Raw genomic sequence first — 24,877 nt, forward strand, 5'->3', positions numbered from 1 at the left:
ATTTTTAAAAAATTATATACTTTATTATTCCATTAAAAATAATAGTATGTATACATAGACTCATATAACTTCTTAGAAAAGGAAGAGCATATTATACACACTTTTCCATGCTTTTTAAAAAAATTTTTTAGAAGATTTTATTTACTTATTTGGCAGAGAGAGAGAGAGGGAGAGGGAGAGAGCGAGCATAAGCAGGGGAGTAGCAGGCAGGAAGGAAGTGGGCTCCCTTCTGAGCAAGGAGCCCGTTGTGGGTGGGGCTTGATCACAGGACCCTGGGATTACGACCTGAGCTGAAGGCAGATGCTTACCCGACTGAACCACCCAGGCACCCCACTTTTCAAAATTCTTAATGATATATGCTGGTGAATAGTAAAATAATCTTTATTCCTTTTTTTTTTTTTTTTACAACTTTACTGAGGTACAATTCACATATCATGCAATTCACCTATATAAAATGCACAATTCAGTGACTTTTAGTATATTTAGAGTTGTGGAACCATCACTACATCAATTTTAGAACATTTTTATCAGCTCAAAAAGAAACCCTTTACCCATTAGCAGTCACTTCTCATTTCCTTCCCAACCCTTAGCCCTAGGCAACCAAGCTGTCTCTATAGGATTGCCTATCATGGACACTTCATACAAATGGAATCATACAATATGTGGTCCTTTGTGCTGGCGTCGTTCACTAAGCATAGTTCTTAAAGTTCACCCATGTTGTAGTGTGAGTCAGTACTTCATTCTTTTTGTTATTGAATAATATTCCATTATATGGATAGATCATATCTTGTTTATCCATTCATCAGTTGAGGGGTGTTTGGGTTATTTCTGCTTTTTGACTATTACAAATAATGCTGCTATGAACATTTTTATATGAGTGTTTGTGTGAAAATATGTTTTTTCTTGAGTATATTCCTAGGAGTAGAATTGCTGTTTCGTGTGATAATCCTGTGTTTGACATTTTGAGGAAATGTCAGACTCTTCCCAAACCAGTCCAACCAACAGTGTAGAAAGGTTTTGATTTCTCCACATCCTCGCCAACACTTCTTTTTTTTTTTTTTAAGATTTTATTTATTTATTTGACAGAGATCACAAGTAGGCAGAGAAGCAGGCAGAGAAGGAGAGAGGAGGAAGCAGGCTCGCCACCGAGCAGAGAGCCCAATGTGGGACTCGATCCCAGGACTCTGAGATCATGACCTGAGCTGAAGGCAGAGGCTTTAAGCCACTGAGCCACCCAGGTGCTCTCTCGCCAACACTTCTTGTTATCTGTTAGTTTTTTGTCATCGTCGTCGTCTTCTTCTTATTATTATTTTTTTTAACTATAGCCATCGTAGTTGGTATGCTTATTCCTGTTCACAGTCCCCACTGAGTCGTTATACCACAGTTCATGCAGACAATCACAGTTAGACATTTGGGTGGTTGCCATTCTTTTGCTATTACAAATCATGATTCAGTAAGCAGCTTTTTGTTTATGTCTTGGTGTATTTTTGCCAGTGTTACTTCAGGATGTAGTCCCAGAGTTGAGATTGCTACATCAAAGGATAAATGCATAGGTACATTTGGTAGATATTGCCAAATTCCTCTCCATAGAGGTTATAGCATTTCATGTTCCCACCTGCAGTGTAGGAGAGTGCCTGTTCCCTCACTGCCTCCCTGTAGAGTATGTTGTTGAACTTTTAGAGTTTTACCATCCTTGTAAGTGAGAAATCATATCCTGTGATAGTTTTAATTTTTGCTTATCTTACTGTAAACAAGGTTGAGCATCTTCTCACAAGAGTAATAGTCATCTTAATTTCTTTTTCTGTGAATTGCCCCGTCATGTCTATATCCTCATTTTTCTCGAGAGTTGTTGGCCTTTTTTTCTTTATATATTAGAAGTAATTACCTTGGGGACGCCTGGGCAGCTCAGTCAGTTAAGCATCCGACTCTTGATCTCAACTCAGGTCTTGATCTCAGGGTCGTGAGTTCAAGCCCCATGTTGGGCTCTATGCTGGGTGTGGAACCTACTTGAAAAAAAAAAAGAAGAAGAAGAAGAAGAAAAGAAATATTTACTCTTTGTCTGGCTTATAATTCTAACATTTTCCCCCAGTTTGGTATTTGCCTTTTTACTTTTGTTTTTTGTTTAAAGATTTTATTTATTTGACAGAGAGCACAAGTAGGCAGAGCAGCAGGCAGAGCAGTAGGCAGAGGGAGAGGGAGAAGCGGGCTCTTCACTGAGCAGGGAGCCCGATGTGGGACTCAATCCCAGGACCCTGGGATCATGGCTTGAGCCAAAGGCAGCCACTTAACCTACTGAACCACCCAGGTGCCCTGCCTTCTTACTTTGTTTACAATGTTATGGCCCCAATGGAAAAGTTCTTTATTTTTATGAAATCAAATTTAATAGTTTTTTTCTTTTATTATTTCAGGTTTTGAGACATATTTAGGAATACTTTCTCCTCTTGTAAATTATAGAGAAATTTGCCCAAGTTTTCTTTTTGGACTTCTCTGTTTAATTTTTTTTAATTTAAATCTCTGATCTATTTAGAATTTTTTTTCTAATTATGCTATTTATTGTATATAGCTATCCATTTATCCAATTGTCCTAATACCAGTTAATAAAAAGTCCACTTTTTCCCCTATGGATTTGAGATTCTGTTCTAATTTTAAAATGCTGTTGGATTTATTTCTGTATTTTCTGTTTTTACGTTGGCCTGTCTGTTCAGGTACTCATATAAACTTATTTACAGAAGCTTTATAATCTAGTTCAAATAAATGATAAAAGTAGTCACCTTCACCTCCAGTTGCTTTACTTTTTTTTTTTTTTTTTTTAAGATTTTATTTATTTTTTTGACAGAGAGAGAGATCACAAGTAGGCAAAGAGGCAGGCAGAGAGAGAGGGGGAAGCAGGTTACCTACTGAGCAGATAGCCTGATGCAGGGCTCAATCCCAGGACCCCGAGATCATGACCTGAGCTGAAGGCAGAGGCTTAACCCACTGAGCCACCCAGGCGCCCCCAGTTGCTGTATTTTTTCAGGGTTTTCCTTACAATTCTTATTTGTACGTTCTTTCAATAAGCTTTCTTATCCACTTGTCCAGCTCTTAAAAAAAATAATTTTTTAATTGTTGGGTTTGTACCTCGGAACTTACATCTTTATGATATCTGAGTCTTCCCATCTAAGAACATGTTATGTGTCTCCATTTGTTCAAGTTTATTTTTTGGTTTGTTTTGAGTGTTTGTTTTCCCTCAAAGTTTTAGACTTCTCTTGCTTACATATTTTATTTTTTGCTCTTATAATTGAGGGCTTTTCTTTCCTTATGTCTTCTTCCTCATTTATCTGTAAGTGTTATTGATTTCTTGACTTAGTTCTCCCATAGATTCTCTTGGGTGTTTTAGGTTTATAATCATATACTATGAAAATTCCAACTTTTCCTGTCAAATTCTTATGCTTCAAATTGCTTTCTCTAGTCTAATGGTATGAACAAATACCTTCAACACAATACTAAATTATAGTGGAGTTAGTGGGCATTTTTACCTTATTTCAGATTTAGTTTCTCTGTTAAATAAGATCCTGGTTTGGACTGAGTTTTATACTTATTTTTTATTATGTTAAGGAAGTATACCATTGATTCCTCTCTGGTTCTGGTACTCTTATCATTCCTTCTCTCTTTCTCTCTCTCTTTTTTTGGCTGGAATAACTCCATAGAGAGAAACATTCCTTCATCATCTGTCTTTCATTTTCTTAAAAAGATTTTATTTATTTGACAGAGAGAGATCATAAGTAGGCAGAGAGGCAGGCAGAGGGAGGGGGAAGCAGGCTCCCCACTGAGCAGAGAGCCTGATGCAGGGCTCGATCCCAGGATCCCAGGACCACGACCCGAGCCGAACGCAGAGGCCCCAACCAACTGAGCCACCCAGGCACCCCTGTCTTTCATCTTTTAAACAGAGAAAATAGACTTGTTTAAAGGGTTTGCATTAGAGATTTCCCCTCCCCTGTCAGATTTGTGTCAAGAAAATATTTGTACTATTTCACTTAAGAGGACAGTTTGGCTAATGTTTTTCTTAAACTAGTACAGCCATGGTTCATTTAAGGAAATCCCCCAAGAGTTGCTTAGTAGTATAAAGTGCTGCGTTCATGGCTAAGAACGGCCATCTGGATTGTGTAAACATTTGCCTAATTCTGATGAGTCACATGTTTGATTTTAAATCTGCACTTTATTTATTAGAATGCCCCAAATATAATCGATGTTTTAACATTTCATTTTCAAAGTATGGATATTGAATTTAGGTAAGATAATCTGTGTTGTAGTTTTGAGAATAAAACATTCTTGTTTTCTTTCAGTGAAATGGAACCTACCATGCAGAAAAATAAAAGACTTAAGGAAAGCTTCTATTTATGTACCTAGAAAGTATCTTCATTAACATTTGAGAGTTACTTGACAATATTTTAATATTTTTATTACTAATCTATTTTGTTTTTCTGCTGATACAGCCTATATTTTCAGGACTTTTATCTTCCAAATGTTTTGGGGTTGATATTTAGTATACATTGCATATTCATATTAAACAGATAACTGGTGATGATAGGTAGTAGGGCAAAGGGTACTGGTTAGGAGAAGCCAACCTGATATTGAAAATTTAGCTTGATAAAATCTAAAAAATTGATAATTTCACAAGATAATAGAAAGTGGATAGTGTGTCTAATTTTACGTTCATTTTTAATGCTCAATTAGGCATCCATCATTTCTCGTAAAAAAGAAGCCAAAGCTGAGGAACTTCAGGAAGCAAAGGAGAAGTTGGCCAACCTAGAGAGAGAGGTGTCAGTGAAGACAAATCAGACCCGTGAATTTGATGGCACTGAAGTTTTGAAGGGAGATGAAGTAAGTTGAGGTGTCTAATGGGACAAGGATATGAGTATTGTTTTTGTTTGAAAACATTCATGTTTTTTACTTTTTTGGCTTGAATATCAGTAATGGAAAGTTAATTTTATTTTATAAAACCCATTTATTTAAAACTGAAAAGTCTTTGCAATAATATTAAGATATTCTTGCTTAGAATGACATAGATCATAGTGACTTTGTGAGATAATGTTCCAGATTTTTACTCTTTAATTAACCAGACTTATATTGGATTTATTAATTATAAATATTAAGTTATAAAAGTAAAGCAAAGTGAGTAGGAACTAACAGATAAGACAAAAATTCTTATTCATTGATAAACATTCCAGAAAGGGCTGAGAAAATATCACTAAGTTACTTTGCCACTGGGACTTGTACCATTTAAATGACTTCATTGTAGATGCTTGTAAATTTTAAAAATACAACTCTATCTTGTGTTGCTATATACTTTAATTTTTGAACAATGTTTTAACAGCTGTTATTTCCTTTATCCTTCTGTCAGAGTGGTAAGATTAGTGGGACAAGTAACATTGTCATTTATATATATGGCTAAACTTAAGCACCAAAAATATAATCCCCCATCTCATTTTCATAAAATTAGCTCAAGAAAGATTGAATAAATGAAGCAAAATATCTTGTCTTTAGCACAGTGCTTTTTTTTTTTTTAAAGTGAATCAATTGATAGGTGTTATTTTAATTCCTAATCCTTGCCTGTATTTTACCACTTCTTATAGCTCATTTATTTTATATTAGCTACTTAGCTACTAGGCCTCAGCAAAAGCTACTTCAAAAAGCTGCTCACATTCAGACTTCATTTTTGTCTTTGAACAGTTACCAAATTCATACTGTTACAAAATTGGCAGTGGACCTTCACTGGCCACACACAAGTCTTGAGTTGTTCCCACGGTACCACTTTTCTCTGTGGTGTTTCTGATTGTTGCCTCCCAGTATGCTGTTAGCTTTCTGCAAAGTAGTAGATTTCAGCAGTAAGCACATGACTGAAAAATTCCTTTGGCTTTTAACATCCGCTTCCAGATTGCTTTAAGAGATGGGAATATCTTAAATGTTACTTGGAAGCCAACAGGGTGTGCTTCATGACATCCTTGCAATCTGGGGTGGGGTGGGCAGAGGTTAATTATGCAATAATTTTGTTTTATAAGAGACCATGCTACCTCCTACCATTTTTGTCTTTTCTTAAGAAAATGCTGCCCAATTGACAAGAAATACTAATTACCGTGGCCACATTTGGCATGAATAGTGCTTATAAATTCAGCATTAGATATTCCTTCTGTGCAAATGTGAGGGGAAAGAACATAGTGCCATCCTATTAGGTTTTAGTTTTGATCAATTATAGTGAATAGGAGAAGTGTCTGATGACAGAAAAAGCATACTTTTTTTTTTAAGGGGAAAGAGATAACTTTGGCAATGATAAGGTCAACTTGGTTTTTAAACAATATCTGGTCAGAAACTAGAACAAACCAAGTAAATCATTTGGCAGTTACCTAAAAGAACAGAAGGTATTGGGGAACATTAAGCATAATTTTGTAAAGAACAAATCTTGGTAGACCAGTTTATTTTCTACTTTGATGAAGTGATAGACCATATGGACAAAAGGGAGGAAGTTTGTTATACTTAAAATTATATAATATAGCTGGACTTCAGTGAGGTTTCATTTGGTATCACATGGTAATCACCAAAAAATCATGTTTTTTGCCACCCATCTGTTAACACAGTTGGTAAGAGGGTATCGAGTAGTAGCATGGCATTTAGAAAGAATAACTATACCAGGAGGCACAGATAGGAGAATGAGGAAGAGGGGGGCTAACATTAATTGAGCAGTTTTTATACGAGGCTCTGCGCTAGATGCTTTGCAAACATTTGTTTACTTCTTATATTCTTGTTATTGTTATTTACATTTTACAATTGAGTGAAGCTCAAGGAGATTATAGATGCACTTATAGGTAATAAGTGGCCAACCTGGGATCCAGGTCTTTCTCACATTCACATGTTCCTGTATGACCTTGAGCAAATCACTTCTCCATCTATAAAATGGGGTGATTGCTCTTTATTGTCATTATGAGGAACACACGAAATAATGGATGTCAAAGCTTCCAGGAAACTGGAAGGCTCAGTCAACATGTAACATCTGGCATCTGAAAGTCACCATTCCTATGAACCTCATGTTACTACATGTGTGCAAGGTGGTATAGAGGAATGGTTAAGGGCATGGGCTCTAGAATTTGGTTGTTTGAGTGCAAACCCTGGCTTTGTCATCTTACCAGATGGCTAACCTTGGGCAGCTTCGGTAACCTCTTTGTACTCAGCTGTAAAATGTGACTGTTATCACTGTATACTTCCTAGAATTATTATTGTACAGATTAAATGAGTTAATACCTGAGAAGTGCATAGAATAGCATGAGCACATGCTGAGTGTTCAGTAGTTGTTAGCTCTTGATATTTTTATATTTTTGTCAGTCACTTGAATGAAGAATTTGAAAGCTAAGAATATAGTTTACAGCTTAAAACTTGAAATTAGTATTTCCTAGAATGGGTGCAATTCAATAGAAGTAAATATGAAATAGGTTTTTTTTAATGGATAACTAATTTGCACAGACATAGAATGAGATAACACTAATGAGAGTCATTTTAGCTGCTATTCACTGAGCAGTTACTGTGTGCTCCACCTTTAAAAACATATCCTTGATAATGGTTGTGCAATGATGTGAATACACTTAATGCCACAGAACTGTACACTTAAAAATAGTTGAAAGGGTAAATTTTATGCTATGTGTGTTTAACCACAATAAAACACACATGCAATATATCCTAATTCAGCCTCTCAAAAACACCTGTGAGGTAAAAATTATCTCCATATCGTGATTGGGGAAATAGGCTTAGAGAAATTTAGGTAACTTGCCTAAAGTCACACAGTTATTGAGTTGCCGAGTAAGGATTTGAACTCAGGTCTGACAGTCACTAACTGTTAGCTTGCTAGAAGCTGTATGACAGCCATTTGTTTGGATGTAAACCTTCGTTCCTTGATTACCCATATGTGGTTATTTGATTAATCTTTTCTTGGAAAAATTTAAGAATGTGACTGTGTTAATAAGGATAAATGTGACAAATGCTATACATATAGTAATTTATATTCCTTTGTTGTTTTCTTTTTAGAGGTCAGCTAGCAGTTTTTAAAGTTGGGTATTGAAGTATGCATTTTGATGCTTCCTACCTACTACCGTTAAAGTTAATATTCCAGATGTTACATTTTATCTGAGAATTTTAGCTCTTCTGTTTGCAGATGACAAGTGCTACAGGCATTTGTTCCTCCCTAGACTTTTTCATTAGTATTCCCTGGATGTTTCTTATTAATAAAAGATGAAGTGTCTAAAAATGCTCTTCTTTTTCATTATACTTTGGTTATCATTTGAACATTTCATTTTCATTGTATTGCCTTGCTTAATTACAGCAGTAGGACAGGAATGTGTTTATCTCTTATTGTGCCAGACTTCTGACATGGGTAGGAATTTCTTGAACTGTTGAAATTATCTTCTTAGTGGTAAAGGTTTTCTTACCAGTCTAGTCTATCTTGATTTCTTTCTCTTCACACAGTATTTGGTAGGTGATAAGAAGGTTAAATTTAGAGACTCTAGGCTCTTAACATAACTAAAAATTGATGATAATGAATGTCTTTTATATCTTGAGGTTTTTTAGATTGGATTTTAGTATGTAGTAAGTATAGGGATGCCTGGGTGGCTTAGTCAGTTAAGTGACTGAGCCTTTGGCTCAGGTCATGATCCCAGGGTTTTGGAATCGAGCCCAGGATTGAGCCCCACATTGGGCTTTCTGCTCAGGGGGGAGCCTGCTTCTCCCTCTCCCTCTGCTGCTCCCCTGGCTTGTTCTCTCTCTCTCTCTCTCTCTCTCTCTCTGTCAAATTAATTAATTAATTAATTATTTAAAAACCCAAGTATAAATCTAGCTGAATCGATATTCTCAAAAGAATTTTGAATGATATTCTCAAAGAATTCTGAATGCTCTCATATGTAAGAGAAGTTACCCAGATTGCCATGGAGCTTTGTCCTTGATACCAACCTATTTATTATTCTTATCAATAATTTTAAGATTAATTGTTAATGGTTATTAGGCAGTTACAATGTGCCAGACAGCATCCTAGGCTTATTATATATGTTATCTCGTTTATTTCATTGAACAACTCTAAGAGATAGTTATGATCATTATTCCTAGTTTTTACAGATATGGGAACTGAGGCACACAGAGGATTTGGCTAACTTACCCAAGATCACATGGCTAGTAAATAGTAGTATCATGATTTGAATTGAGGTGGTCTCTCTCCAGAACCCTTAATAATTTTCGCATGACAGGAGGCTAGAAGGAATAGTCAGCCTGAGAGAGATAATAGAATTAGGGTTCAAAGTCATCTTGGGAGGCAGGAGCATTGTGCTGAAACAAACAAAATGCAATTAACAGGATAATGAACACAATGTTGTAGAATTTGAGTTTTGCCTGCCACCTCAACACACCACCCATGAATAATGCAGCATTAGAAAACAAATTATTATACTCCACTAATAGAAATGTAATATCCTATTTATGGTGAAATTATGCCTGGAATACTATTTTACATTTTTATGTTTTAAGAAGGGCATAGTCAAGGCAGAATCCAGTTGAAGGTGACCAAAATGCATGAAAAATCTGGCAATTTTCATAGAAAGAATTGACTGAGAACAAAAAAAGGCATAATAGAATTGCATTTAAATTTCAAAGGGATTATGGAGAGGATTGTGTGCATAAAAAAGAGTTCATTAAGGTTTAGACCTGAAACTGCTATTCTTAGAAAATCTTGTTTGCAAAGTTGGCCCTTGGCTAGCTTCTAGGAACTTGGAATTTAGAAAGATTCCCACCATTCCCTGAAAAGAATTGCTCACTCTGTCTTAACTGTGTATACAAAGAATGTGGTTTATGTTGAACACCTGCTTTGCTTCTCAGACCTTGGACTTTTGGTAAGGGCTGGGCAGAGAGTATGCCTCCATGACCAACCAAATGTCTGGGTGCTGAGTCTCTAATGAACTTACCTGGTTGGCAGCATTTCACACATAGTGTTGTAACTCATTGCTGGAGGAATTAAGGGAGAAGACTCTTGGAAGCTTGCCCCTGGTTTCCTGTGGATTTCAACCCCTGTGCCTTTTCCCTTTGCTGGTTTTGCTTGTATGTTTTCACTGTAATAAAGCATTGCCAAGAGTATGACTATATGCTGAGTTCTGTGAGTCCTCTTAGCAGATTACTGAACCTCGGGATGGTCTTGGGGACCCCTGACACAGATGGATTAGTCTGCTTCTTGTTTGACAGAAGGCAGAATTAGGACCAGTGGTGAGAAAAATACTTGATTGACTATAAGGAAAAAGTTCTACAACTTAAGTTTTCTTCAGTGGTGAAGCAGGCTGCTGCTGGTAAAGTAGAGTGCTCCACGTTTAAAATATTATGACAGGGGCACCTGGGTGGCTCAGTGGGTTAAGCCCTCTGCCTTTGGCTCAGGTCATGATCCCGGGGTGCTGGGATCAAGCCCCGCATCGGGCTCTCTGCTCAGCAGGGAGCCTGCTTCTCCCCCACCCCCCCTGCCTCTCTGCCTACTTGTGATCTCTGTCTGTCAAATAAATAGATTTTAAAAAAACTTTTTAAAAATATTATGACAGAAGCTGGATGAGGGACATTTTAGAAGTGTGCATTTAGTAGGAAAAAAGATTGGACTGGATCAATGTTTTGGAACTTTTTTAATCTTAAAAAAATCTGTTTATACAAGTAATGCTTGAATACATTCTTGTGGTATGAAAATCAAACAACACAGATAAAGTAAAAGTCTTCCTTAACTACCTGCTGAGTCCTTCAATCCCTTTACCAGAGAGAAACTGCTGCTTCCAGTTTTGTGTATCCTTTCAGTCCTTTCTCTAAAGATAGACCTGGATAATACTGTTTTGTGGGTTTTTAAAAATATAAATAGTTTTATACTTTGTGTATTGTACAACTTGTTTTTAATAAAATGCCTTGGAGATTTTTCCATGTCAGTAAATGAGGAGGTTAAGAGAATTCTGTACAGGTTAAAAGAATCAGCTCTGGAGCCAGAACACCTGTGTGCAGAGCTCTGCTTGGCCACCATCAGCTCCTCAGCCTCAACGTATTACCCAACTGCTCTGTGCCCAGGTTCCTTGTCTATAAAGTGGTGTAACTGCTGTGGAAAACAGTATGACAATTCTTCAAAAGTCAAACCCAGAATTACCATATAACCCCAAAATTTCCCTCCTAAGTTAGAATCCTCATGTGGTTTTCTCTTAGGACTTTCTAAATACAAATTATTGCAGTTATTCCAAGTTATGATAACTTGAATTATTTGGACAGGATTTTAAGTATTAAAATAAGTGACCTTAGTTCTTCCATAATTTGGAGTGCTTTTGAAATGTTTGCATAGAATTATCTAACTTTATGGAGGATTCAGTGTGAGAAGAGACAGAAAAACAGAATTATAGCAAACTATAATAATTAATGGTTATACATTTGACTCTGAGTTGTTAATAAAAGGTTGCTATAGTCAGTATGATTTTTTTTAAGATTTTATTTATTTATTTATTTGACGGACAGAGATCACAAGTAGAGAGCGAAAGCTGAGGGAAGCAGGCTTCCCGCTGAGCAGAGAGCCCGATGTGGGGCTCCATCCCAGGACCCTGGGATCATGACCTGAGCCGAAGGCAGAGGCTTAACCCACTGAGCCACCCAGGCGCCCCTCAGTATGATTTTTTTTTTTTAAGATAATGTGATGAACTTAACTAAGGAGCATGTCTTCCAGAATAATACCCTGTTATTGTTTCCCTAGCTCACCCCATGACCCTGAAATGTACTCCCATAGCACTCTATTCCTGTGTGTTGTAACATTTAACACCCTTAAGATCACTTGTTCAGTTTCTGCTTCCCCTAAGAAAGCAGTAAGCTCCACGGTTGCAGGGGCTTATCTCTTGTTCACCATCATTTACTTAATAGCCAGTATGTAACAGGCACTTAGTAAATGTGTGGAAATCTGAAAGTATACAGTGTAATCTAGGTATATGTAGGTTTTCATCAGAAAAGTGATAATATTAAAAATGTTTTGGCACTTCTTTGTAGGCTTCAGTTGATAGGAAAAAATATTTATATTAATTCTTTGTCTTAACTGTAGTTGTATATTTCATTCTATAAAGTTATTTTTATTTTTTATTTTAAAAATTTTTTATTAACATATAATGTATTATTTGTTTCAGAGGTACAGGTCTGTACCTCTGAATAATGTATTATTATAATTCACAGCACTAACCATAGCACATACCCTCCCCAGTGTCCATCACCCAGTAATTTTTTAAAAGATTTTATTTATTTATTAGGAAGAGGGAGAGAGAGAGAGAGAGGAGTGTGTGTGGCAGGCAGAGGGAGAAGCAGGCTTCCCACTGAGCAAGGAGCACAATTTGGGACTTGATCCCAGGACTCTGGGATCATGACCTGAGCCGAAGGCAGATGCTTAACCGACTGAGCCACCCAGTTGTCTCAGATAAGTTGTTTTTAGATACCTGACCACAAACCTAAATTTGCCATTTAATCTGTTAGCCTCCGTTAATTCTTTGGTAAGTACAAATTTTGCTATTTCATAGGAGGCAATTTGAGTGAGATGACTATCTCTCTTAATGGAAGAGCAAAGAAGAGAGTCTTTCTCTCTTATAGTAGTCCCGCATAGCTACTGATCTTTCCCATCTTAGTCATCTTGATATCTCTGAATCTCTGCTTTAATTATTTGAAAAAGCAAACAAAAAAATGAGCCCTAATGATGCAGTGCTGGTACTCTTCCTAGAGTTGTCATTCAAATAAATACATGCCTTTTGGTTCTGAGCTTTTTTTTTTTTTTTAAGATTTATTTATATATTTTAGAGTGGCTGGGGGAGGGACAGAGGGAGAAATTTTCAAGTAGACTCCCTCCCAAGCATGGAGCCTTATGTGGGGCTCGATCCCATCACCCATGAGACCACGACCTGATCTGAAACCAAGAGGCAGTCACTCAACTGACTGAGCCACCCAGGCGCCCCAGGGTCTGAACTTTTTTATAGCAACAGATGAACCTCTGGTTAAGGTTCTCTTGGCACTTCATGCAATGAAAGTTCACTCCTGGTTGGTAGTGTATGAGTATAGAGTCCACTGTGTTTAGTTCCCTAACCATTATAAGAGGCTCCCCTGTTTTGTAGTTATGACTGCTTTAAAAATGTGCTTGGTCAAATAGTGTTTATAAGAAGCTTTAGAAAGATCCCACCAATTCATTCTACAGCTACCGATAGAAATCCTAGAGCTAAATTGCAAAGATTATGAAATCTTCTTTAAATACTTCAAAGAGAAGCACAGTGAAGATAAGGGAATCCTGGCAAGGTTTGTTGCAGCTGTCAGATCCTGAAAAATTAGGAATCAAATTTTGACACTTGTAATTGAATCATCCACCCTTCTCAGTGAGCCCAGGCAAACCTGTGATATTTTTAGAACCTTTCAAATCATATTACACTCTTTAGAGTTCATAGCAGGACCCGAGGCCCCTAAAATTTCCCAAGAGATGGAACAAAACAGAATCAAATAAATTTGGCTCAATTCACTGTCATAGAAGCAGTGTATTATGCATGCAATCTAGGTAATGTCACAGTTGCAACCCCAAATTTAAAAACTTTTCATAGCAAAACGTTTTGAGAGTTAACTGCTTGGACAGCAGTTGAAAAATCCATTATCTCTAATATAGTAACAGCTTTGTGGTGGTAATTTGATTTATAATAGAAGCACAGAGACCTTGGATGGTATGATTAACTGTGTTTCACAGATGGATGTTCCTATGCCACAAGTTTCATTTAAGACAGATTTCTACCAGCATATATCATATTGCTTATTATAGACTTTTGCAAAAGAATTAGGAATTAACTACCTACTACCATTTATAGGTAATTATATTGCTTATGCTTGGATTGGTAAAATTTTCTAATTTAATTTTAAATTTTTTTAAAAGATCTACTTACTTGAGAGAGTGCAAGTGAGGGGAGGGGCAGAGGCAGAGGGAGGAGAGAATCTCAAGCAGGTCCACTCTGAGTGTAGAGCCCAGCAGGGGGCTTGATCTTTGGACCCTGAGATCAGGACCTGAGCCAAAATCAAGAGTCAGATGCTTAACCAACTGAGCCACCCAGGTGCCCCCAAATTTTCTGACTTAAAGTTAAAAACCTAATACAGGTTGCAAAATATTGGAATAGTATTTGTATGCATGTCTATGTTGGTGCTAGTTATGATGGGTCATTTGAAAAGACTATCATTTTAACAGAAAACAAAGGTTGCTTTGAAACTTTTTTTTTTTTTTTTTTTTTTTTTTTTTTTTTTGCCTTAGAACAAATATCTAAGGCCAGACTTCAGGGAATCCAAATGATTTATTGGAGCATAACATGAAAAGACAGCCTCTTTGGGTTTTCTACAAGTCTGAATTCAGACAGAATAGAAGACACAAATGGGTGAAAAAAATTGTGGTCATTGGACATATTCATGCTACTCTTGAACAGTTGGTGTTATCTTATGTGACACCTGATTCTCTTGGTCCTTTTTCTGTAGTTTTCCATGCTTAAAAAAATCATTTGATGAAGTAACTGACAAAAATGTGATTTAATTAAGAAATGGAAAATAGCATGCATATTGGACTAACAGGATTTGAGGACAGAAATACTCACTCTAGTGCAGTTTTTCCAACTTGCTGAAATTTGGTAGGTTGTACTGATTTCTCTATGGGTTTCCTTCCCTGTAAAAGGGAAATAGTGCTTTTTCAAAAGAACAGATTTTTGTAGTTCTTGACAATATAAAGTATTTATTTTATGGTTGTTTCGTAAGGTCCTCATAGCTAGTTACTGTGGAAAGAGTTTTCATGCCAGATACTGAGGTGGAAAATTTGCAGCAGGAGCAAAGAGATGCTTATTTCTTCATAAATATTCAGAATGATGCCTGGAATCTAATAATGCTTTTGAGTTCCAGATAAGCTTGAAAAGCATTTGTAAATGGTTACATACGTAAAGAAATAAGCTGCTTGTCCATTTAAAAAGCTAGCCCAGATTTAGATCATTACTAGTAAAGGTTCTAAAAGATATTAAATGGATAAAAAGAGAAAGAACATCTGGCAAATTCCATTTGGATCACAAAGAAATCTGTAAAATTAGCCCTGAAGCTAGAAGCTAGCTCTATAAAGCTTTAATCTTATTGATCTCAGCATTTAAAGTGATGGCTGTTCTTTCATTAATGTCAGATTTAGGTTACAAATGTATATTGGTCCAGGGACGCCTGGGTGGCTCAGTTGGTTAAGCAGCTGCCTTCGGCTCAGGTCATGATCCCAGCGTCCTGGGATCGAGTCCCACATCGGGCTCCTTGCTCGTCAGGGAGCCTGCTTCTCCCTCTGCCTCTGCCTGCCATTCTGTCTGCCTGTGCTCGCTCGCTCTCCCTCTCTCTCTCTGACAAATAAATAAATAAAATCTTTAAAAAAAAAAAAAAAAACAAATGTATATTGGTCCAAATGATTAGTAATAGTTGCTATAATGGACCTTGCTGCACAGTGGCAAGCTTTGTAGTTCACTGTAATGACAAATTTGCTTTATTAACCTGCTATAGTGCACTATAGAAAGCTTCTCCTTGATGTCCAAGAATTTGTTGCTTATCGCCTATGCCAGAGTTCCTTTAAAAATTATTTTTAGGGATATGAACATTGGGGAGGGTATGTGCTATGGTGAGTGCTGTGAAGTGTATAAACCTGGCGATTCACAGACCTGTACCCCTGGGGATAAAAATACATTATATGTTTATTAAAAAAATAATAATAAATTTTAAAATTCATTAAAAATTATTTTTAAAATTAAGTATTTAAAAAATAAGTCCCCCAAAATTCATTCATAACTCTTTATCTGCCCTATACAACAGCTATTTTAATTTCTTAATTCTCTCCCAGTCTTGACATGCATGTATAAATATATGTTATATTTACATATATTTTATATATTTACATATATTTATATATATGTTATATTTACATATATTTTATATATTTACATATATTTATATATATGTTATATTTACATATATTTATATATATATAAAATTTTACATAGTTGTACTGAGAGTATATCAATTTGTAATTGCTTGCAGTAGTAATTATTCTATTTTAGTTCTCAGGAGCATCCATCACACCTAGATTTTTACTTTTCTGCTTAGTCTAATTACTTGACATTGCTTTCTTCTTTACTATTTAGAAGAAACAGTAATCATCTCTTATTTTCTAGGTACTCCACTATATTCAAACAGAATGACAGACATTATTAATCACTATCCATTATTTGATTTTTATAGAATTTTAGTATATTTTATAGATTTTATTTAAAAACTACCAGTTTTATTTTAGACAAATAATCATTCTTTTTTTTTTTTAATTTTTTTTTTTTTTTTATTTGACAGATCACGAGCAGGCAGAGAGGCAGGCAGAGAGAGAGAGGAGGAGGAGGCAGGCTCTCCGCTGAGCAGAGAGCCCGACACAGGACTTGATCCCAGGACCCTGAGATCATGACCTGAGCTGAAGGCAGAGGCCTTAACCACTGAGCCTCCCAGGTGCCCAATCATTCATTTTTTAATGGTAACATTGTATGGTTTGATCTTCAGAGGTTCTAAAAGCTCTTTACATTGTAATAAATTATCTTCAAGAATTGGCTACTATAGGGGCACCTGGGTGGCTCAGTGGGTTAAGCCTCTGCCTTCGGCTCAGGTCATGATCTCAGGGCCCTGGGATCGAGCCCCCGCATTGGGCTCTCTGCTCAGCAGGGAGCCTGCTTCCCTCCCTTTCTCTCTGCTGCCTCTCTGCCTACTTGTGATCTCTCTCTCTCTCTCTCTCTCTCTGTCAAATGAATAAATAAAATCTTAAAAAAAAATTGGCTACTATAGGGTGGCAATTATGGTTCTTAATAATTGTAGATGTTTAGGTCAATAATTTGCTTTATTTTATTAAACCATTGTGGCATAATTAATTATAACGATAGCTCCTATTTATTGAATGCTACACTAGGCATTGTGCTAATTGCCTTACATATATTTTCATATCACTCTAAGATAAGTATTGTTACCTCCTTTTTTAAAAATTTCAGTTGAATTGGTTATATAAAGACAAAACAGTAATTGCCTAAGGTCTCCTTAAGTGGTAGAGCCAGGATTTGAAATGACATTTCTCTGACTCCATGATCTTAACACCTCTCTGAACTGCTTCTGTGACCTTGTTGTACTACTCCTAAGACATTAATGATTAAGGTCTAAATGAAATTATTTGTGACTATTTGCTCATATAAATTGTTATAACATGAAATTATGAGTAAATTTAATTTTTAATACTCAAAGTCTATTCAAATATCAGCTGTTAGGTTTTTGTTGGTGATGGGCTCTCTTTGAAGTGGGTTGTATTTTTAATTTAATTACACTTTTTTTAGATTGATACAAATATGTAGTTTAAAAAGTAAAACAGTACTACAAAGCTTATAATGAAAATAATGATCCCCTTTCACATTCCCAAGTCATTTTTCCTTGAGGCAATCACTCTTTTTTTTTTTTTTTTAAATTTTATTTATTTATTTGACAGAGATCACAAGTAGGCAGAGAGGCAGGCAGAGAGAGAGGAGGAAGCAGGCTCCCTGCGGAGCAGAGAGTCCGATGTGGGGCTCAATCCCAGGACTCCGGGATCATGACCCAAGCCCAAGGCAGAGGCTTTAACCCACTGAGCCACCCAGGCGCCCCGAGGCAATCACTCTTAATGCCTTTGTTTGTTTCTTGTAGTATTTACTTCTGCATTTCTAAATAACATGTTTGTACTGAAACTTAAATTTTTTTTTTTAATTTTGGATATACTACCACAGGAAATGAGGATTTAGCCCTACACTTTCCATTCCCTGTCTACCTCCATACCCACCCTTCCATTCGTTAGAGCCTCCCAATGTAACTATAATTTTTGGTTAAATCATTACTTATTATATTCATTATGATAATTGTAGAAATACAGTTTACAGCTGAGCCACATAGTATACTATAATTACATATCCTTTCTCGTACACTTTAAAAAAAATTAATACTGACCTCATTGTTTTGTTTTTGTTTGGTTAGTTTTTTCATGTATGTATCACCCTCTCAGCTCCAGACCTTCTGATAGAACTGTACAATTTATCTTAATATGGCATATGCTCAAACACAGTAATCTATTAATTATATTTTATAAGCCTTAGGTGTAGTCTCTTTGAAGTCCCTCTCATTCTTCTGTTCCAGTCAGAAGATTTATATCTAGACTTATTGTGAACTGTAGGCCTGCTGTAAACTGTAATCTAGGGCTTCATATTTCATCATCCTGGAAATTTCTTTTAACCATTTTCCTGTTTTGGATCCCTTGCTTTCCACATCTCCCAAGTCTTCTCTTTCTTAGTTTATTTCCTGGTTGTAATAGAGAATGTACCTGAAAAAGAGAGATTTGGAAGGTACATTTTTTTAGAATCTTGCTTGGGTAAAACTGTCTTTCTTCCATCTGTCTTTTTTTTTTTTTTTTAAGATTTTATTTTATTTATTTGACAGAGAGAGAAATCACAAGTAGGCAGAGAGGCAGGCAGAGAGGGAGAAGCGGGCTCCCTGCTGAGCAGAGAGCCTGATGTGGGGCTCGATCCCAGGACCCTGAGATCATGACCTGAGCTGAAGGCAGAGGCTTAACCCACTGAGCCACTCAGGCACCCCTACTCCATCTGTCTTAATTCCATTTTGTCTTTACTCCATTTCATACATGATTGATAGTTTGACCGAGTGACAAATTCTGGTTGGAAATCTTTTTCCCTGAGAATTTTGAAGACATTGTTCTATTGCCTTCAAGTATTCAGTGTTGCTGTCTGAGGCTGTTTTAATTTCTAGTCCTTCGATGCAACCTTTTATTGTTACTATTGTTATTTTACCTCTTCTCAAAACTTTTGGGATTCTCTCTTTACCTCTGATTTTCTTTTTCTTTTTTTTTTTAATTCTCTCTCACTGTTCTTTATTCTTTCTCATATACACACATACAAAATAGGAAAGACATGCAATTTTTTTGGCAAGTAGTTGGTTTGTTTTGAATGAGAAATATGAAATTAAACCCAAACCTCTTGTGACCATGGCCCAATTGCCTGGCCCTGACTGCTGGCCCCTCCTTTCCTTCCTTTCTGCCCCTGACAGGAAAGCCCCTTTTTGTTTTGTTTTGTTTTGTTTTGTTTTTTTCTTTTAATTTAATTTTTCAGTGTTCTAATATTCATTGTTTATGCACCACACCCAGTGCTCCATGCAATACATGCCCTCCTTAATACCCACCACCAGGCTCACCCAACCCCTCCAAAACCCTGTTCGTTTCTCAGAGTCCACAGTCGTTCATAGTTCATACCTCTGATTTTCTAAATTTTTAAGGTTATGGGCTTAAATAATCTTTTCATCTTTCATCGAGCTGGGAATTCTAGTGGTCCTTTCAGTTTGGAATCTTATTTTATATCCTTCAGTTCTGGAAATTTTTCTTGTGCCTGGGTAGCTTAGTTGGTAGGTCTCTGCCTTCGGTTCAGGTCATGATCCCAGGGTCCTGGTTTTGAGCCCTGAGTTTGGCTTTCTGCTCATCAGGGAGCCTGCTTCTACCTCTCCCTCTGCCTCCCACTTCCCCCACTTTTGCGCTCTCTTTCTCTCTGTCAAATAAATAAATAAAATCTTTTTTAAAAAATTCTGTTCTGGGGTGCCTGCGTGGCTCAGTGGGTTAAAGCCTCTGCCTTCGGCTCAGGTCATGATTCCAGGGTCCTGGGATTGAGTTCCGTATCGGGCTCTCTGCTCAGCAGGGAGCCTGCTTCTCTTCCTCTCTCTCTCTCTCTCTCTCTCTCTCTGCCTGCCTCTCTGCCTACTTGTGATCTCTCTCTGTCAAATAAATAAATAAAATCTTTAAAAAAAAAAAAAAAAGAAATCCTTTCCTATCTCAAAGGTATGGCGATATTTCCTTATATTCTAAAAGATATTTAGTTTTGTCTTTCACATTTAAGTCTGCAATCCAGTTGGAATTGATTTTTATGTGTTATGAAGTGAGGGGTCCATTAGTTGAAATTGTATTCTTTTCCCTCAGATTAGCCACAGCAGCAGTCTACATAAACAAAATCCCTTTGAGAGCTTTAATAATTCTAAAAATACATAAAGTGTTCCTGAGACCAAATAGTTTGAGAAGCCCTGTTACAGAGCCATGGAGAAATTAAAACCTCCAATTAAAAAGTGGGCCAGAGGGGGCGCCTGGGTGGCTCAGTCGGTTGAGTGTCTGCCTTTGGCTCGGGTCGTGGTCCCAGGGTCCTGGGATTGAGCACCGCATCGGGCTCCCTGCTCGGCGGGGAGCCTGCTTCTCCCTCTCCCTCTGCCTGCTGCTCTGCCTACTTGTGCTCTCTCTCTCTCTCTCTGTCAAAAAAATAAATAAATAATCTTAAAAAAAAAAAAAAAGTGGGACAGAAATAGGCAAATCGTTTTTTTAAATTACCCCAGATTAGTAATGAACATGACCAAAAAAGTGTATTTCCTTAATAAAGAAATGCAAATAAAAAGTAAAATACTATTTTAATTATCAAGTTGACAATTATTAAAAGTACTATAAACAGCCTTTGAAGGGCAGTTTGACAAACTATATCAAAACCTTATTTCCTTCTGACCATTTCTTGAAGTATGTCCTATAGAAATTGCTAAAAATGTTTCTGGGGGCGCTTGAGTGGCTCATTCATTAAGCATCTGCCTTCTGCTTGGTCCTGGGATCAAGCCCCACGTTGGGTTCCCTGTTTGGTGGGAAACCTGCTTCTCCCTCTCCCACTCCCCCTGTTTGTGTGCCCTCTCTCACTGCCTCTCTCTCTCTCTCTGTGTCAAATAAATAAATAAGAAATCTTTTAAAAAATATGTTTCTGATGTTTTAGCTTCAATATATTCATCCTTTTTTATTAACTTGAAAATTCAGAAATAACCTAAAATCCAAATGATTGTGAGAAGAAACTTCTAGTGGAGGAAAAACATTTGATAATGTGTTTTCTTGCCTCTAATTCTTCCAGAGTAGTGGATTCCTTAGAGTACTTTGATGGCCGCCTATTGTTTAATTGTATATAACCATCATTAATCTGGCCGAAACTACCCTTCCCTTAGGTAGTTTGTCCTGTGAATGTCAAATAATAACCAATTATCATAGAGCATATTGAGTAATTGGTGGGTTTGTTCTTCCACCAAAAATATTTATAGGTTTTAGCTTTTAAAAATAATTCTGGAGCACAGCAAGATAAAAAAGGGAAAAATTGGCCTAGATAATACAGAAGATAGCAGATGAACAGGGTTGATTTCACTTTGGGCACTTTGCCCAGGACACTTTTAATAGAACATATAGTTACTCTAGGTATCCTGAGTCTGTGGTTATGTCAGGCTTACACATTTATTCTTTAAAAGGAAAAATTGCAGGTTATTGGACTCTAGGTACATTGGTATGACTTAAATTTTTAAACTATTCCTATAATCCAGCCACTGATAATTTGCTGTGTGTGGGCTGGATTTGTTACTATTAAAACTAGGTTAATCATGGGTAGAAAAATATTTTGAACTTCCTTCTATGAAAACACAGTGGCTTCTTCATTCTTTCAAAGTTTTAGTCAAGTTTTAAAAGATGTCTAAACTAGGAATTAGATGGTTATTTTTATGTGAAGAATTTTTAATCTTACTATTGTCGAGGACTTTGTACTGAAAAATCAATCAAGTCTTTAAGGAAAAAAAATCTCCTACTAAATTTTAGAAATGCTGTGCTCCCTATTTTACTACCTTACAACTTGAATTATTGGCCTTATGGTTAGCCTTAAAAATTAGAAGGAAAAATAGCAACATGGTAGTAGAACTTGCACTGGAATAGTGGCTTTGAGTGAATTTTTCCTGTTTTCCAAAATTTTAGTTATATGTTAATTACCTTATTATTATTATTTAGAGGGGGAGGGACAGAGGGATAGTGAGAGAGAAAATCTTTTTTTTTTTAAAGATTTTGTTTATTTATTTGACACAGAGAGAGAGAGACAGAGAGAGAGGGAACACAAGTGGGGGGAGTGGGAGTGAGCAAAGCAGGCTTCCCACTGAGCAGGGAGCCCGATGTGGGGCTCGATCCCAGGACCCTGGGAAAATGACCTGAGCCGAAGGCAGATGCTGAACGACTGAGCCACTCAGGCACCCCTGAGAGAGAAAATCTTAAGCTGTCTCCACGCCCAGCACAGAGCCTGTCATGGCACTTGAACTCATGACCCTGAGATCATGAACTTAGCTAAAATCAGGAGTTGGACACTTAACCTATTGAGCCATCCAGACTCCCCTCCAAGGTATTTCTTTGAACATCTTAGCCTTTTTAATACCCAATCCTTTTAAAGGCTAACTTGGGAAGAGTTATAAATTATTTTATAAATAATAAAAGTAATGGGGTGTCTGGGTGGCTTAGTTCGTTAAAGCATCTGACTCTTGATTTCGTCTCAGGTCATGATTTTGGGGTCATGAGATCAAGCCCCACATCAGGTTCCATGCTCAGCACAGAGTCTGTTTGAGACTCTTTCTCCCTCTCCCTCCTTCTTTTTTTTTTTTTTAAAGATTTTATTTATTTATTTGACAGAGAGAGATCACAAGCAGGCAGAGAGAGAGGAGGAAGCAGGCTCCCCGCTGAGCAGAGAGCCCGACGCGGGGCTCGATCCCAGGACACCGAGATCATGACCTGAGCCGAAGGCAGCGGCCCAACCCACTGAGCTACCCAGGCGCCCCTCCCTCCTTCTTTTATCCTTCCCCTGCTCACACTTTCTCTCTCTAAAATAAATAAATAAAATCTTTAAAAAATAAAAATAAAAATTTCAAAAAAATTACCTTGTATTAGGTAAAATGGAAACTTAATTTGTTTTGAAGTAATGTGCTTAAAAATGATAGGCCAGGGGGGCACCTGGGTGGCTCAGTGGGTTAAAGCCCCTGCCTTCAGCTCAGGTCATGATCTCAGGGTCCTGGGATCGAGCCCCACATCAGGCTCTCTGCTCAGTGGGGAGCCCGCTTCCTCCTCTTTCTGCCTGCCTTTCTGCCTACTTGTAATCTCTGTCAAGTAAATAAATAAAATCTTTAAAATAATAATAATAATAATAATAATAATAAGCCAGGGGAGCCTGGGTGGCTCAGTGGGTTAAAGCCTCTGCCAGGGTCCTGGGATCTAGCCTCACGTCGGGCTCTCTGCTCAGCAGGAAGCCTGCTTCCTCCTCTCTCTCTCTCTGCCTGCTTGTGATCTCTGCCTGTCAAATAAATAAATAAAATCTTTTAAAAAAATAATAGGCCAAATCCTTACTTGGAAATTTTCTTTATAATGTAGTTAATAAAAGGAAAAGCAGGAAGAAAAATTATTTTATGTAGTTTTAAAAAATCTGAAAATTACTAGTACAATGGTACAGAAGAGGAAGGATTTTTTTAAAAAAGTATTATGTTCTGTTTCAGAAATACCATAAAATTTCTCACATTTGCTTCTGGCATTTGCTTCTTCTATCAAGCAATACTTTTAATGAGCCAGGATCTTTACACCTTCTGTTTCCTCTACCTGGAATGTTATTCTTTGCCTCTTCCTCCTTCCTCCAACACACTCTTACTTCTTCAGTCTTGGCTTATACGTAATTATTTTGAGAAGCTTGCCATAATCCACCTCCTCTAAATCCCAAAACCCACCTTTCCTGCCTTCCTCCCAACCCACGTTAAACTCCTATTATTTATTCTCAGGACCATTTTACTTCTTCATAATATTCACCATCATTGTAAACATCAGTTCAGTGTTTGTTTTTGCCACTATTTCCTTAAGCTTGGTGAGGGCAAGTCTTCTGAGTATCTTGTTTAGAGTTGTATTTTCTGTGTCTGGCACAGTGCCTAGTACATAATAGTAAGTACTGTTTATCGAATGAATACCTTTGATTCCTATTCATTTTATATGCTTTTCCAGACTATAGTTGGTATTGGTTAATAGTGGGGTCTTTCCATTAGAGTAGTTATAACTTTTTTTTTTAAAGATTTTATTTATTTATCTGACTGACAAAGATCACAAGTAGGCAGAGAGGCAGGGCAGAGAGAGAGGAAGGGAAGCAGGCTCCCTGCTGAGCAGAGAGCCCAATGTGGGGCTCGATCCCAGGACCCCGGGATTATGACCTGAGCCGAAGGCAGAGGCCTTAACCCACTGAGCCACCCAGGGGCCCCTAGAGTAGTTATAACTTTATATCATTAGTAGGTAAATAGCTGAATTAAGCAACTGTAAGCTCCCACTAATTTAGAATATTCTTAGCTTTTTAAGGTTTGGGATGAGTTTCATCTCAATGTCTCAGATGCTTCTTAGTGCATATAATCACAGTACATTTCTTAAATGATAACTAATAGCTACAAGTGTTTACTGTTCTGGTTGGCTGTATTACTCTCAGTAGATGCAGTGCTACCAAAATAGTACAATATATAAAAGATATCACGATAAGATCACAGCCAGAGTTGGTTTCCTACTTTTTCTTTTTCTCTTCCTCCTTCTCCTCCTCCTCCTTCTTTAACCTTTTTACTTTTATAGGGTTGAGTTTCTGCTTTTTTATTTTATTTTAAAGATTTATTTATTTATTTGACAGACAGAGATCTCAAGTAGGCAGAGAGGCAGGCAGAGAGATAGAGGAGGAAGCAGGCTCCCCTCTGAGCAGAGAGTCCCATGTGGGGCTCGATCCCAGGACCCTGAGATCTTGACCTGAGCCGAAGGTAGAGGCTTTAACCCACTGAGCCACCCAGGCACCCCAAGTTTCTTCTTTTTTAAATCCTTATTTGTAAAGCCCAAAACAAATAGCTTTTAAGTTAGGATTTACAATATTTAGATGGGTCC

At 37.1% G+C, this 24,877-nt stretch overlaps 1 protein-coding gene across 4 annotated transcripts in view; it reads left to right on the top strand.

The window, feature by feature from the left end:
• LOC111156388 (intraflagellar transport 81) overlaps positions 1 to 24,877 on the top strand; it is a 209,352-nt gene that overhangs the window by 131,231 nt on the left and 53,244 nt on the right. For all 4 annotated transcript variants that reach the window (XM_022517230.1, XM_022517231.1, XM_022517232.1 and 1 more), the window contains one exon: positions 4,714 to 4,860. In XM_022517230.1, coding sequence (XP_022372938.1) covers positions 4,714 to 4,860 — 147 coding nt within the window. The remainder of the gene's footprint in view (positions 1 to 4,713; positions 4,861 to 24,877) is intronic.

Source organism: Enhydra lutris, unplaced genomic scaffold (genome assembly GCF_002288905.1).
Source record: "Enhydra lutris kenyoni isolate GAN:26980312 unplaced genomic scaffold, ASM228890v2 scaffoldscaffold46, whole genome shotgun sequence".
Lineage (NCBI taxonomy): Eukaryota > Metazoa > Chordata > Mammalia > Carnivora > Mustelidae > Enhydra > Enhydra lutris.